This window comes from Neophocaena asiaeorientalis, unplaced genomic scaffold (assembly GCF_003031525.2).
Source record: "Neophocaena asiaeorientalis asiaeorientalis breed wild unplaced genomic scaffold, Neophocaena_asiaeorientalis_V1.1 scaffold607, whole genome shotgun sequence".
Taxonomy (NCBI): domain Eukaryota; kingdom Metazoa; phylum Chordata; class Mammalia; order Artiodactyla; family Phocoenidae; genus Neophocaena; species Neophocaena asiaeorientalis.
In genome coordinates, this window is record NW_020173405.1 from 1,413,938 (window position 1) to 1,429,991 (window position 16,054).

The window sequence follows — 16,054 nt, forward strand, 5'->3', positions numbered from 1 at the left end:
CCCTCTGCGGCTCCCATCACCCTCAGAATCAAAGCCAAGGGACACACAGTCAATTCCAAAGCCCCTCCCTCGAGTCCTCTGACTTCACCTCCTTGGAGCTCTTCTTCATCCACCACACTCCAGGCACCCTCACCTCCTTGCTGTCTCTCCGATATGCTAGGCACACTCCCTGCTCCTGGTCATTGCACTTGACGTTTCCTCTGCCCAGAATGCTCCTCCTCCAGAGACCTACATGCCTCACTCCCTCACCTCCTTTATTTATTTATTTAGAAAATCTTTTTTTTTTTTTTTTTTTTTTTTTTGCCGTATGCGGACCTCTCACTGCTGCGCCCTCTCCGGTTGCGGAGCACAGGCGCCGGACGCGCAGGAGCAGCGGCCATGGCTCACTGGCCCAGCCGCTCCGCGGCATGTGGGATCTTCCTGGACCAGGGCCCGAACCCGGGGCACGAACCCGTGTCCCCTGCATCGGCAGGCGGACTCTCAACCACTGCCCCACCAGGGCAGCCTTACCCCCTCACCTCCTTTATTTATTTATTTAGAAAATCTTTTTTTTTTTTTTTCCGGATGCGGACCTCTCACTGCTGCGCCCTCTCCGGTTGCGGAGCACAGGCGCCGGACGCGCAGGAGCAGCGGCCATGGCTCACTGGCCCAGCCGCTCCGCGGCATGTGGGATCTTCCTGGACCAGGGCCCGAACCCGGGGCACGAACCCGTGTCCCCTGCATCGGCAGGCGGACTCTCAACCACTGCACCACCAGGGCAGCCTTACCCCCTCACCTCCTTTAAATATGTACTCAAGTGGCACCTTCTCAGCAAGGTCCTCCTTGACCACCTGATTTAAAGCTGGAATCCTGCCTCAAACCCGGCACCCTACTCCTTCTGGCCTGCTTTATCTTCTTCATAATATATTATCACCGTCATGTATGTTATTTGCTTGTTTGTCATCTCTCTCCTCTACTAGAACCCATGGAGGGCAAGGACTTTGGTTTTCTGCCATGTCCCCAACGTCTAGAATAGTCAGCACATAGTAGATGCTTTTTGATTAAGGGAATGAAAGTCGGACCCTTGATTGCCTCCCCCCTTGTCTTCACAATGAAGTTTAACGTTCAAGGTCTCCCTCACTGGACTCATCTCCCACCCACGCTCATCCCCATACCTGAGCACTGCAGCAGGCTCCTGAGGTTCTCCAGTTGCTCTCCACCCTCACCCCAGCGTCTGGGCACACTCCTTCTGTCTAGAATGCCTGCACCACTGCCTGCTGCAATGCCACTCCTTCAATATCCAGCTTGAATGTCACCGGCTCTGGGAAGCCACCCTGAATCCTTCACATATTGAAACCATGTCTGTCTCTCCCACCACTCTAGGAGCACCTTAAGTGCAGAACAGTATCCCCAGAACGTGCATTCCCAGGTAATGTTTGATGAATGAATGAATGAATGAATGAGAGTAAGACCTGTATCAGAAAGGCAGTTTAAGTTGAAGGGCACACATTCATTCTCTGTTCATTTTTCACGCTACCATTTAATATTCATCTCAATAAGTGATGCTTGGCATGACACCAGGATTCTCTAAGGGCAGCAGCTGTGTCTCCCCTTCCTGCCCTCTCCCCACAGGGCCAGACACTGGGCTCTGGGGCTGCACCCATGGCTCACCCCACTGAGTCACCCTGCACAGAGGAAAGTACTCTGAACCAGGAATCAGCAGCTTCCCTGCCACCTGTTCCCTGTAACCCTGGGCAAGTCCCTCTAGCAGGTGAGTTCTGGTCTTGCATCTGTCAAATGGGGCACCACCAACACTTGCTCTGTGGGACACTCAAGGTTGAGGTCTGGACAAGTGGAAGGGGTGTGGCTGCCTCTCATGCTAGGCTACATCTGAGCTAGTCTTGGACCAGACTTTCCTGGGAAGGAGGGATGGCTGGAACAGTGTCTGGCCAGCTAACCTGTGCCCACAGTCTCGGAGAAGTGCTGGGCCTGGACATACTGGTCAGCAGGGGGCTGGCCCAGCTCCAGAGCAACACCTTGGCAGCCCTGGGGAAGGGAAGGGGGAGTGCTTGGCTTGAGGTCAGAGCATCTGGGCCAGGGCACAGAGGGGGCAGCTGGGGGTGTGTGTGTGTGGCTGCCACTCAACAAGATGCTGGCAGGGACCAGAAAAGAAGCATCTGCTACTGACTAGCCCCCAGCCACCACCCCTCCACAGTATTGAGAAGACCTTCCCATTAGTCCAGAGGAGCTCGGCCCCTGCTTAGCTACTCCCAGCTTCTAGCTAGGAAGTAGGATCTCAGGCCCGGGGCTGGGATGCAGGACTGGGAATACAGGGAAAGGGGAAAGAGATGGGGCTATAACTTAGATCACCTTCCCCCAAAATAGAGGGGTGCCTGCATCTTGCTGGGAGTGGAAACTAAAGGAAAAGTGGTGGTCACTCAGCATCAGACTGTGAACTGAGGAATCCTGGGGAAAGAAGGGGCCAGAGCCTGAGTCTGGATGAGACGCTGGGAGAAGGCAGGAAGGGTAGGGGCTCAAAGGCTGGAACTCTAGAGGGTTTTGGCTCGAGGAGGCTTTTGGAGGGGGATGCTGGAGGTCCCAAGGCAATAAAATTAAGGAGGGAGGTGGGGTCTAACCTCTAGCAAATTCCCGGGGATATGAGGGGCCTTGGGGGTGAAGAGCCAGGGTCCAGAAGGAGGGATGCTGAGCGGCTGAGTCGAGGGATGGGAGGAGGGAGGACGGAGCTGGGACGGGAGGGAGCAGAGACTCTGGGAACCGACCCCAGGCAGGGATCAGGCGGGCGTCGAGAACGCAGGGGGATGAGGTCCCTGGGCTGTGACCCTTCGGAGGACCTGATTGGGTGTGGGGGAGGGTGGAGCCGGTGCCGCTGCCACTCCCGGGAGCATGAAGGACCGAACACAGGAGCTCCGCACGGTGAGTCCGGCCCCTGCGCGGCGCCCCTCGCCGCCCGTGCCCAGCGGCCGGGCAGCTCCCCGACCACCTCTGGCGACCTCTGGGGCGGTAGTCCCTGCGTCCCTGGCCAGGGTAGGAGGGAGCAGTGCCGAGCCGGGGACCCCCATCCGGGTCCCGCCCCTTGGACCCTCTGGGGTCACGGGCTCGCGTGAGCTCGGCTCCGATGGTTCGCGGACTGACGACTGGAGCCCGGGGTCCTGGATAAACTTTTCGGCGCCCCCTTCTTTTCGGGGGTCGAAGGGGTATTCTGGAATACCGGTGGCGGGACCGAAGCCTGGCCTCTCGCTCGCCCCGCGGAGCAGGTCCCGACTCTCTCTCCCCACGGTGCCTCATCACTGACCCTTCTGCCCTCCCTCTGGTTTAGACCGACGGCGGGACCGGTGGGAAGGGGCCGCGGGCGGTCCGCTGTCCAGAGCCCCGCTGCAGGGCGCGCTGCGGAAACGGGGCGGTCGGGTGTGGCCGGGCTCCTCCGTTGGGCGCTGTCTCGCGGGGCGACCGCCGCCCCCCTCACCTTCCATCACCTGTAGCTCCCGTCACCTGTGGCTCCCCACCCGGTGGCGATCGGCATCTGCTGCCCGCCCTGGTCCGGGAGGGGTCAGACCCGCTCCCGGTCCACATTCCTGGCTTCCGGGCAGCCCGGGCCGGCGTTTCCAGACCCTTCCGGGGTTCCCTGGTCGGATTCCTACCTGAACCTATTTTTCCACCTGTGTTTCGGGGGCCCCTGGGGTGTGGCTTCTGGGGCGGGGTTCCGGTGGGGGAAGTAGAAGGATGCGCAAAGGTTCTCAGTCGGAGCCCGCCCTCTCCCAGCCCTGACAGAGACCCCTGCCGCCTGCTCCTCCTCGTCAAGGCCCCCCTCCCCTGGCCTCTGCTATTAACCAGGGTGTTCGCACCTCTCCCTTTAAAGATGGCAATCTTGGGGTGGGGGGGCTGGGGGGGGACAGAGAAGGAAGGGAAGCCTGCCTGTGGGGAGAGGGGCATCAGGGCTCTAGACCCAGTTGAGGCTCCTCTGATGCCCCGGCTGACCCCCGTACTGGCAGGCCCCCACCTGCTGACCTCTGTGGCGGGGGCGGGGCTAGCTCAGTGTCTCCCCAGAACACTTCCTGTGCTATCCACCTTAGAGCCAGAGACCTGGGTCCCCTTATATGGAAAGTTCCAAGGGTCCTTTGGACTTTTGATCCCATGGCTTGTCCTCTCTGCCCATAGGTTCCCTGCATTTGTGCCTGGGTCTCCCACCCGTTGTACCAGTCTTGTCTCCTGGGCAGCATGGGGCTGGAACCTGTGCTCTCCTGCCTCCGTGTCCCCCTTGCTCTGGCTGCCAGCCCCCACTCTCCCGTCAGACCTGTGTTATTCCTGGCTGAGTGCCCAGGCCCAGGAGTAAACCCCACGAGGTTTCAAAGGAAGAAGACGGTCCCTCATGTTGTGTATGGTGTCTGAACACTTCCCCCGCCAGCCCTTGTGGTTGCCCTCAAGTTTCCTGTGCTTGGTTGAGTCAGAAGGAGTGTGGTTATCTCGGTGATGAATGGCTGTGTGGTGCATTTGCTGGTGTTTGGGTGCCTGGTGGGTCAGGGGAGGGTGTATGTGGGAACCAGGTGATCAGGGAGAGCACAATCCTTTCCATCTGACATCCTCTCACTCATCAGCTTCATTCCCTCTGCTGAAGGGAAAACTGAGGCACAAAAGAGATGTGGCTGGCCTGGAAGATGAAGTGGGATGGTAGAAAGTGGCTTCACCTAGTCCTAAAAATGGTCACACTCAGACCTGGCTGAGACCTAAGGCCTAAGAGATCTTGGGCTGTAGGAAGCTTGAAGCCAGCTCTTTGCTCTGGTGTGTCTGTGATTCCCCCCTTCCCCCCAGCCAGCACACATACACGCACACACACTAGCCAGAGTGGTCTTTAGGTGGTGAGGCCTGGCTTCTCTGAAAGAGTCTTCCTCTCCAGACAGGCCCCCAGTCCAGGCATTCAGCACCCATGAAGGCTGCTGTACTCATGGCTGGGTGGCTCTGCCCCTTGGGGGTTTCTAGCAGCCTTGAGGGTCCGCTGGCAGGAGCCCACACTGGGTGGGGTGGAACCATTAGTATGGGGCGCTGCCATTCCCACAGGTCTCCCTCTGGGCTGCATAGATTCCTATCTATGAAGCGGAGGTAGGAAAACCTAGAACCCAATTTCTCAGGGCAAGAGGGGTGGTCACAGGTCTCCTGACTCTGACTCCATATTTGGGGGAGACCTTGAACCCCAGGAGCCAGAACCCCCAGGAACTGAGACTCCAGTGCTAGCTGGGCTGGACAGAGGGTGGCACTTGGGACAGCCACTTGCACCACAGCCAGCCTCCCTCCCTCCTCCTCCCCCCTCCTCCTCCTTCCCCACCACATTTGGAAGGAAGGCGAAGGGAGCTTATTTATAAAAGTCACACTTGGGGAAGGAGCTAGCACGTTTCCTCAGTGCTGCAAGCCAGGCCCAGCCCTCCAGCCTTCTCCAGCCCTCATCTCTTGTGGAGCTGATCCTCTCATGCAGAGGGAGAATGAAGGGGTCCTCGCGGGCCGGTGTGGGGACCTGAATGCTCTCCACAGCCCTCAGAGATCAGAAGGGCAGCCTGGAGGCCTAGGACGGGTGAAGACCTGGGTCACCAGAGTATACCGGGGAGAATTTGGGGACGAGGTGTCCCCAGGCAGCCCCGCCTGGCCTGCAGCTGCCTCCTTCCCCCAGTTCAGAGGCCTCCCTGGTTTTCTTTCCGAGAACTCCTTGGAGCCGACCCACCCCTCCCTGGGCCCAGAATGGTGTTTATCTACATTCTGGGCTATGTGAGACACAGGGGGGCCTGCGACAGTAAAGAGGAGGGAGAATGGGGTAGCCAGACCCAGGAAGAAACTTCCTGGAAGGAGAGGACTTGGGATGGCCCAGAAGGAGGAGTTGGATTTGAATGGGAGGAGGGACTGTGGTCCATAAGAAGGGACCAGTGTGAGTAAAGGCAGAGGGGCTAGGATGCCCAACCCAGAGAATGGTGGGTGGGCCTGACATCTGGTCTAGAGCAGGGCCCAGCTCACCGGGGCAGCACTCTACTGACCGGTTCCCTTTTTCTCTCTCACTGCTGGGAAGAGACTGGGGGTTCCCGGGGCAACAGCAGGCAGGTTGGTGCCTTAACCTCTCCATGCTCATTTGTCTGTACAGTGGAGCCAGCCGGCTTTGCCCTGCAGAGCAGAAGAAATGGGAGTGTAAGAATAGACCCAGGCTAGGGGCCCTCTCCTTCCTTCGTTCCCTCTGATCACCTCCTTGGAGTTTCCCCACAAAAAAAAAACCCCAGTGGATTTGGGTACGTGTTCATCTGAGGTACAGATGGCCTCCAGGAACTATCTAGTCCAACCTGCTATTTTACAAATGGAAAACTGAGGTCAGAAAGGGCCAGGAGTTTATCCAAGGTCACACAGCACCTGGAGGGAGGCAGAGCTCAGCCCCTCCCCACAGCCCGAAGCTGCCCCCCCGAGCTGCTCTGGGGCCCTGCTAAGGGGTAGATCCAGCTGAGGGCAGGGATCTGGGGGAGGGGGAGGTTTGCAGGATGGGGAAAGGAGGAAGGGGTCAGAAAGGAGAGCCCTCTCTTTCTGGAGACCCAGCTCGGCCTCTCGCACACCCCTGACTCAGCTCTGGGCCTCTCTGCTTTAGTAATACCAGCTTTGATTAGTCATTAAAAAGAACAAGGGGAAAAAAAAATAGCCCTCGAGACAGACAACAGCAACTCCTGCTCCAGCAGGAATGAATCAAGCCTGCCTGCCAGCCTGCCACCATCCCCCAGGACGCCCCGGAGGCTGCCTGGCCTCCGCACCCCTTGGAGGATTCACACTCTTACTTCCAGGAGGGTATCCTGGAATCCTGGAGCCTCTGCTTGGAGAGACCACCAGGGCTGCACGCGTGGTGGTTCTAGTGGGATATTCTCTCCCCTGTTGCAGCAGGTCCCTGTGGTGGGGCAGTGCTTTCTCACTCCCGCACCGATTTTCTTTTCTGATTGCTCAGGCCGGAGGTGATGATGCTAGAGCCAAGATGGCCAGCCGGCCAGAGAGGAGTGAGACCAGACCAGTGGTTCTCAATCCTGGGGGGGCTTAAAAAAAAACTTAACCTCACCAGCCCCGTCCCCGTAGATTCTCATTTGGTCTGGAAGCTGTTTTGTTTTGTTTTTTTAATCCCCCACCGAGGGACTCAGGTCCTGAGCCAGGGTTGAGAACCCGTGAACACTAGAACCAAAAAACAAACACCATGACAAATGGGATGTAGGTTGGATGCGAGAGGAGGAGGAAGAGTGCGGATGCTCCCCCCCAGTTTCTGATTTGGGGGACTCTTGAGAACGGGGGTTCTGAGCAAGGGGGCTCAGAGAAGGGGGCTCAGGAGAAAGAGGTGGAACTTAGTTTTGGCCAGGTGGCAGACAGGGTGCCCATATGATGTCTGGGTGGGTTTGTCCAGAAGATGTTTGTACCTTTGAGTTTATAACTGCCTCACGACTCCAGCTGCCGCCTCCACGCTGCAGCCTCTCAAGTCCCCAGCTCTAGTCCAGCCCTCTTTCCGGAGCTGTGACTGCCACTTAGAGAGGGTTGGCGGATCCCCAAGGGAGCTGGGGCCCTAATCATTCAGGGCTTTGGCCTAGATGTGGATGAAGTTGCAGGGGGCAACAAAGGCATAAACCATCAGATTCTCACAAACTGAAGCAAGGATCAGAACAAATGAAGATCCTTCCCTTGAGCCCAAAATCCAACCAAGTAAACAGGGTGGGGAAGGGCTTGGGGGCTTTCCTTGGCAGGAAGAACTACAACATCACTTCTGTGATCCCTGGCTACATTAACAGAGGTAGACTATGTAGAAAGAGGGAGGTGATGGGTCAGCGCTTTGGCACTGCTCAGGCCGCAATCAGCAGCAGGTTCAGTTTATATCTTCTACTGCTGGAGAAGACAGAGGCTGAGTGGAACAAGTCTGGGGCAGGGGCTGCAACTTAAGCCCTCTGGGAAGGATCTGAAGGGGAGGGAATGGTCAACTTGAGAAGAAAAACCCAGGAAGGATGTGGATGCTACCTTCAGATCTCTGGCACGGCCAGCCCAGGGAGAGGGCACCAACAGGTTCTTTACGGCCTGGGGCCAAACCGCAGGAAAGGGAAGGACTTTCTAACAATTGGGGCTGCTCCAGATAGGCAGAAGTGCCTGGGAGAGCTGGTGTGCTCTCCATCCCCGGAGGTGTGAAAGCTGCGGCTAGATGCTGCGGCCAAGGTGACTTTTCAGGTCCCTTAGGGCTCGAGAGTGTGTGCCTGTGGCTCCAGTAGGGATGCGAATAGGGTGTCGGGAACCAGAGGAGCAAGATACCCACCCCAGGGAGCTGGGGAAGGCTTCCGAAGGGGGTGGCATCTAAGGACGAGGGGAATGTCAGCTTCATGGAATTGGCACTGCCGGCAGAGGGAGCCACATGGGGACAGCAGGGAGGATAATGGGTAGATTATAGGGGCAGGGAGATGGTTATAGGTTATAGGCGGAGTGTGGTGAGATCAGATTTCAGACTGGGGCAGTGAGATGAAGAGGGGGGTGAGAGTGAAAAGGTCCTGAGGAGGAAGAAGTAGTAGCACTTGGTAAGGAAGGGTGCCCTTGGAGCATCCCCTCCATGTTTTGCTCAGAGCCACAGCTGTTTGACCCAGGCTGTGAGGTCAGGCCCTAAACCCTCCAATTGATAGAGAGCATGGAGGAGGGTGTGGCATCTCTCCCGCCACCCTTCTGTTGGAGAAGCTACTCAAGTCCAGCCTCTGTGCAGGGAGGCTGTGCAGGTAGCAGGTCAGAACTGGCTGGATGCCTGGAAAAGAAAAGTCCATTTCACAGATGGGCAAGCTGAGGCCCAAAGGGAGGCATCAGCCCCGGGGTCCCTGGCAGTGACTCTCATCGGCAGTGACTCTCATCTCCAGTGACTCTGGCGCCCTTGTCTTTGGCTCTAGCTGGTCATCACTCCGGAAGGGAAGGGAGCTGGAAAATTCTCCTTCTGCCTCTTCCCATCCACCCCATCCTTCTCTGGGCACCAGAAGGACAGAGAAGTCAGGCAGCTGAATGGCAGGAACTCCTGGGGCCACTTCCCAACCTGGCAGGCTGCCGGGGAGGGGGCCCTGGGGTTCTCCAGGCTGCACCCTGCCTCCGTGTCCCTAGGGAGTGCTCCTCCTGCTTGGCTTGGTTCCTGGGCCTTAAAGTATGGAAATGGCTCCTAGATTCTCTGTGGCTAAGGGTGGGCTTGGTGGGGGATGGGGGCCACCTGGCGGCAGCCACAGGCACTTGTGGGAGCGAGGATTTATTTTAGCTGCTGGGGGAGGAGGTGTGATCTCTTGAGGAGGGGGGCCGCCTCCATAACGCTCCCAACCAACCCCCTCTCTTGGTTGGTCCCACTTTGGTGGGGTAGTGGGACCCCAAGAGCCCCAGGGCCACAGCCCTTTACAGAACATGCTGGGCTTCCCCATCCATTCTCAGCCCGCCTCCCCCAGCATGGCATCACTGTCCCCATTTCATAGAGGAGCAAACAGACCCAGAGGGGAAGTCCCTCAGCCAGTCAGTGTCTGTGCTGGGCCCAGAACTCGGCCCCTTCCCCAGCCAGCGGGGGCCCAGCCTCCCTGGCCCCTCAGCCTCCCCGTCCCCTCAGCCTCTGCCTGCCTCCATCCTCGCAAGAGAGCATCAGGGTGAGGGCTAGTGCCTCCTCCCTGTGGGGCGCTGAGAAATGAGGAGGCATGACCCAGCCCGAGAACCCAGGTGACCGTCCTACCCTGAGCATCTGGGCCTTGGCTGTGGAGAGGGACCTTGGCCTTGCCAGCAGAGTGGGCCGACCATGGCTGATTCCAGGTGTGGGGCGGACAGTAATGAGAGTGGCCGGCATGCTGGGAAGTCAGAGGTGTAATCACCCCCACCTCCTGATGGGCTGGCTTTTGTACGGCTGCCCCTGGGGCCGGGGGGTGAGGCCTGCACCTGCAGCTGAGGCAGGCTCCGGGCCAAGTGGCAACGTGACTGGCCTCTTGTGCCTGCCGGACCCAACTCTGGGCCTGGAAGGAAAGAGGATCAATGTCAAGACTAACAAGGAGGGAGAGTTCCCCGAGGTCTGAGGGAGCAAGCCTGGTGGATCCGAGGCCCCTCACAGGCAGGAGCTCTCAAGCCGGCCTGGGTGCTGTGGGGATGGCCCATATCTGAGCCATTCCACCTTTTGGCAGGGAGGTGTTCGTGGTGCCCAGGCCTCCCCCTGCCTGCATGGCCCTCCCCTGAGAGGGAGATTGGAACTCAGGACCAGCTTGGGAACTCCAGGAAACCTGTCTCAGGCGTGGTGTGATCTGGGGCCAGTGGCCGGGGGACTAAGCCCTGAGGTTTGTCTGCCTAGCCTGTGGCAGGGCCTCCCCAGCAGCACCCTAGGGTGAGGGGTGTGCTTGGAGGACCCCAGTCCTGTGGGGGAGGGGAGGCAGCTGAGCAGGGGAAGGAGTGCCTGGCACGGAGGTGGATACTTGGCCCTGTCACCAACTTGACAGGCAAGGCCTCTCTCCATGATCATGCTGGGTCCCCAGGGATCCTCCAGGTCTCACTGCGGCTGGGAGCTGAGGGCACAGCCAGGCCTTGTCCCTGCCAAGGGCCCTGGAGCTGCAGCCTGCGGGCCTGCTGTATGTAGGTGCTGGGCAGTTTGGGTGTCCCAGGTTCAGTGGGGCCCAGTGGTCCTAGCACAGGTCCGCTCATGTGTGCACACCTCTGTGCAGGCCAAGGACAGCGATGATGATGACGATGTCACTGTCACCGTGGACCGAGACCGCTTCATGGATGAGTTCTTCGAACAGGTGGGAGCAGCACACCTGCGTCTCCCCAAACACTGGCAGACCCAGGGTGGCCACGTCTCAACTCTGAGGCAGGCCAGGGCTCTTACACGCCTGCGCCTGGCTCAGCGGCCCCCAGGCGCCAGCTAGTGAGCCCACTGAGGCTCAGAGGGGAGCAAAGTTTGGGCTGGCCCATTCCTCCCTACTCCTACCCCAGTCTAGAAGGATCCTTGGAGCAGCCCCACCTCCCCTCACCTACCCCCTGAAGCCTGGCCCAGTCTGGCCCTGAGCCCTGACCTCCAGCCCTACTCTGGGCAAGCCCTGGGCCCAAGAAGCCCCCTCCCTGGATTTTGCCCCCAGACCACCTGGCCTTGGTCCACAGGTGGAGGAGATCCGCGGCTTCATTGACAAGATCTCAGAGAACGTGGAGGAGGTGAAGCGGAAGCACAGCGCCATCCTGGCCTCCCCCAACCCTGATGAGAGTGAGTGCGTAGGTGTGAGGAGCCCCACAGGCCTCCAGGAGGGCGCTGCTGCGGGGAGGGACGCCCTTCATTGCTGGCCGGCTGAGGGCTGCCTGCGCCTGGCCAGGCTGGGGAGGGCTCCATGGGAAGCCTCAGGAAACAGCTGTCCCAGGCCCGGGCTGGGGGTGGGGTCAGTGCCCAGTACCACCTACCGGATGCCTGGTGAGAAGGGCGGGGTCAGGCGCCGGACCCGCCCTCCCCAGGTGAGCTGGCTGTTTTCTAAGGCGGCATGGCTGGCCAGCTGGCTGTAGCCCGGGGATTCTGGGAGGGAGCAAGGAGGGAGGCAGCGGCCTCTGATCAACAGAAGGCCTCTCAGCCCAGCCTCTCCCTTTCCCTCGCCTCCCCAGGGGAGCAGATGGCAGCTCTGAGGCATCAGCGCTGTGGGAGGGCAAGCCGGCCTGCTTGGGGCCAAGCAGGCAGAGTTTCCGGGAAAAGCTGGCAGCCCTGGCACTTGGCCATTGGTACCCCGGAGCCGGGCATTCTCAGGGCTCCAGGAAGTGACCTCTCTCCCTCTGCACAGGGAGGCTGTGTGGGTCTGCGTTTCACTGTCTCCAGACGGGTCCCACTGACCTGGCTGTCACGATTCCCGTGGAAGTGTTGATTACTACCACACTAACATGGGCCAGGCTGACGGCATGCAGGCCCGTGACCCCCTCTCATGGAGGGGGCTCACCCTCAGCCCTGGGGAGGCAGTGACGGGCTGGGGCCCAGGTCAGCCACCTGGACTCATCAGATTGGGTGTGTGCACTGCCTGCCTGTTCTTGCGGCTTGCTCACCTCCTCTCCCTTCTCCAGCTCCTTTGGAAGGCGCCAGCCTATGGGGCCCCAGGACAAAGCACGGGGGAGGGTCCGGCTGCCGCCCAGGTGTTCATGGGAAAGGACCTACGGCCCATAGCCCACCACCCAGGCACCCAAAGCTTGATTTTGTTCTCAACTCCAGCACTGCCTCCCTATCCATGGCCTCTCAGCCCCAGGCCCACAGGCATCCTCAAGCACCCAGAATAAATCTCTCCACGGCCCCAAAGTATGCTTGAACTTGAGGCCAGTGCCAGGCCCTTTGAAGGCAGAGTGAGTCAGCTGGGAGCCGGGAGACTAGCCCAGGAAGAAGTGGGAAGGAAAGAGGGACACCCCAGAGCAGGGCGTACATCCAGTGCAGCTGCTGTGTCGTCGTGCTTTGCCCCTTTCCCTAGAGGTTTGTCTGGGACGGCAGTATGTGATGTGGTTTGTCTGTGGGCCCGTGGGTATCCGGGTCAGCGCGTGTCCCTGGTGGGTCACTCCTGGTGAGGCGCAGGAGGGGGCTGACTGTGGGGCGAGACTATAAAGAGCTGGGAGTTGGCCTCTCACCTGCTGGAAGGTGGGGCAGGCAGGGGACAGAACTGCCCAACTCCCCCAGCCTTGGCTGCCTTGTGCCACCTTCATCAGACAGCACTAGTGACCAGTTTAGAATTGCCACCCATGAGCTGGGCAGTCAGGACCCGGCTGACGGTCACTGACATGGGCTAACAGGCACTCCCCAAGAGGAGGGGGCTCCCCATTAAGGGTTCTAGGGCAGAGGCAGAGCGGAGCTGAGGGGGCATCACAAAGAAAGTTGGCAGTGAGTGGGGGGCTTTCCTGGGCCAAGGCTTGCTCTGCCTCCTCTGGGGGCTGCCATCCAGGCTGGGCTATTCTGGGTCTGAGCAAAATAGGCTGTGACGTCAGAGCAGCTGGTAACCGAGTTTGCCTTTGTTCCTACAAACAAGGCCTCTTCCCCTGCTCCTGGAAGCCCCCCACTCCACCTCATTCACATTCCACTTGGGAAGTGGCCCTCCCACTTGACCAGCCACTGTAAATGCCCCTCCCGAGTCCCCTATGGGAGAAGCCCCAACCCCAGAAGCAAGCACAGGGTGGGTGAGAAAGGCTCCAGCCAGGAGCTCAGTCCTGGTTTCTCCAGGGGGTGGAGCCATGGGGGGCTGCCCTGAGGCTGGGCTCCACCCAGCACCCCAGAGGGAAGCAGCCATCTTGCCCCACTTTGCCAGACAACCCCTCGCAGGGAGCAGGGCTAGCTGGGCACCTCCATGGCCTCTGCCAGCTTTACAGAGATGGTCCCAGTTGGAACAAGGGCCAGAAACTACGCCACAGCCCTCCCCCAGCTTCACCCCCTCATAGCCCCGCTCCATGCTACCTCTAGAGCTGACTGTACCGCAGGGGCCCACCTCTTTGAAGCTCTTCTCACAGCTCCCACCCGGCCGGGTGCCTCCAGCCCCCATCCACCTAACGGGCGCTCAGCAGTTGGCCTTCACTGAGCTCAGCACCTGGGGAGGGGGACTTTGTGAAGAGAACAGGGTCTGCCCCGCCCAGGGTGCTTGATGGGGGCTGGCTTCTGCCTCCTTGGCCCCTGGCCCGCATCAGCCCATCAGCTGGATGTTCACCCCCAGAGCCACCAGGTAGCGCTAGGTGAGCCCGCACCTCCACCTTCGACTCAGGCAAGTTATCAAGTAAACGTTCCCCAGTGCCACCTTCAGCATCACCAGCTGCTCCACAATTACTTCTGCCTTAAATTTAGCCCCATCTGTTATCGGCAGGGGGTTGGGGGGAGCCAGCGGAGGCAGAAGGGAGGCTCCTTGGAAGGCACACGAGAAGGGGTGAGGCTGCAGCTGGTGTGGCCCCGGCCCGGGATTGGAGGGGCAGGTGGACTCTTAGCCAGGGGACAAGGGGAGACCCAGGGTCTGCCCAGAGCCCCCTCGGGCCTGAGCGTGAAGATCAGGCATGGGGGAGCCCAGGGTGTCTACCCGCCACCCCTTCTACCTCCCCAGAAACCAAGGAAGAGCTGGAGGAACTCATGTCTGACATAAAGAAGACAGCAAACAAAGTTCGCTCCAAATTGAAGAGTGAGTCTGGGCTCCAGGCCTTGTCTGGGATATGGGGGGCACTCCAGGCCTGCTTCCCCAACACAGCCCATGGAATTTCACTGACTCTGAGGGCTACTTTGGGTCTTTCTCTCCTTTGTGAGGGTGCCATCACGCGCCATTTACTTAGCAGCTACCTGGCAAGGCCTGTTTGTGCCAGGCTCTGGGCTGGGCCTTGGGACACATGCCTGAGGCTCCGTCCAGGGAGTGTTCCACTCTGGACACTGTCAGCTAAAGAGAGTTAAAGGAGTGGCCAGCAGTGCCTGGTCCCACACAGGAGCCCCCACGCGCTCACGTGAGCACAGGCATGCAGGCCCTGGAACGCACAGGCCTAGGGGTCCCGTGCCCTGTGGTTATGGCCACCTAGCCCTGCCCACCCCCCGACCCCCTCCACGGCACGCTCCACTCCTCGCTCCATGCACAGCCTTCCTGAGCAGGAGAGAGACAGGGTGGGCCTGAGCCACCAGGCCTAGCACATAGTAGGTGCACACACACACAGATACACAGCTTGGTGTGTGCCTGAGGCCTCACAGGTGTGTCTGTGTGTGTGTGTATGCACGCACCCACACACACATCATGCCTGGAAGAGCCCTTGTCGGCCCCTCCTCCATCAGTGCCTGGAGCTCCCTCTTGCTCTGCTTCCTGTGTGACCCCACTCAACAGACAACACACGTCCCCCCAGGGGAGGTCCTGAGCCAGATCCTGGGTGTGTGGGTGGCGAGGCAGCGGTGAATGGGGCAGGTTATCAGCAGCTGGCTGTTCCCCAGGCATCGAGCAGAGCATCGAGCAGGAGGAAGGCCTGAGCCGCTCGTCTGCTGACCTGAGGATCCGAAAGACACAGGTGTGGGTGGGACCTCTGGGGCGGGCAGCCAGGCACCTGAGGCTCTGGGGACTGGTGGGGTGGGCCTAACACCTGCACTCCCATCTCGGGCCCCCAGCACTCCACACTGTCCCGGAAGTTTGTGGAGGTGATGTCAGAGTACAACACCACGCAGACTGACTACCGTGAGCGCTGCAAGGGCCGCATCCAGAGGCAGCTGGAGATCAGTAAGCTGAGGGGGTGGGGCCAAGGGGCGGGGCCGGGCTGCCGCTGACCACCCTGGGGAAGGCCGGGCTCAGCGTGACCCCTGCTCACAGCCGGCCGGACCACGACCAGTGAGGAGCTGGAGGACATGCTGGAGAGTGGGAACCCCGCCATCTTTGCCTCCGGGGTGAGTGTGGACCCCTCCCCCTGGGGACCCTGTGGTGTGCGTGCAGAGCGCCAGATCTGGGCAGTCTTTGGACACAGCCACCTGTGCGGCAGGTTTTAGAGAAGAGAAGGCCGAGTCCCAGAGAGTCTTAGGGACCAGGCAGAGGTCACACAAATGTTAGGGGCAAAGGGGGAATTAAGACCCGTCTCCCGGTTCCTCCCAGTCGGGTCCACTTCCTAGCTACCCCTGCTCATTTGCCACCGGCTGGGGGCTCCTTCCACCAGCCTCAGGACCTTTTACCCAGGTCTCAGAGAAGTTAGGTAACAGCTAGTAAGCGCCGAGCAGAAAGTGGGGGGAGAGCTGCGGCTGAGGAAGAAGCCTCAGGCTCTGCTGTCAGAACGTGCTGCTCAGGCCACGGCCCATCCCGGTGGCCTGCTTCCACCCTCGGCTTCTTGCTGTCCCAGTCCCCACCCCCGCTCCCTTCAGCTGGTCCCTGGGTCCCAGCCCGCTGCTCCCACCCTCTAGATCATCATGGACTCCAGCATCTCCAAGCAGGCCCTGAGCGAGATCGAGACGCGCCACAGTGAGATCATCAAGCTGGAGAGCAGCATCCGGGAGCTGCACGACATGTTCACGGACATGGCCCTGCTCGTGGAGAGCCAGGTGAGCGCCCGGGGCCCCACCGTCCCCCGCCAGCCCCCAGCAGCACCCAGGGCCTCACCA

At 60.0% G+C, this 16,054-nt stretch overlaps 1 protein-coding gene across 1 annotated transcript in view; it reads left to right on the plus strand.

The window, feature by feature from the left end:
- The first annotated feature begins 2,874 nt into the window (after positions 1 to 2,874).
- STX1A (syntaxin 1A) overlaps positions 2,875 to 16,054 on the plus strand; it is a 16,444-nt gene continuing 3,264 nt past the window's right edge. Inside the window, exons 1-8 of the mRNA XM_024747202.1 lie at positions 2,875 to 2,913; positions 10,683 to 10,760; positions 11,119 to 11,218; positions 14,049 to 14,123; positions 14,909 to 14,982; positions 15,080 to 15,188; positions 15,279 to 15,352; positions 15,857 to 15,994. Of these exons, the coding sequence (XP_024602970.1) occupies positions 2,884 to 2,913; positions 10,683 to 10,760; positions 11,119 to 11,218; positions 14,049 to 14,123; positions 14,909 to 14,982; positions 15,080 to 15,188; positions 15,279 to 15,352; positions 15,857 to 15,994 (678 nt within the window). The 5' untranslated portion in view covers positions 2,875 to 2,883. The remainder of the gene's footprint in view (positions 2,914 to 10,682; positions 10,761 to 11,118; positions 11,219 to 14,048; positions 14,124 to 14,908; positions 14,983 to 15,079; positions 15,189 to 15,278; positions 15,353 to 15,856; positions 15,995 to 16,054) is intronic.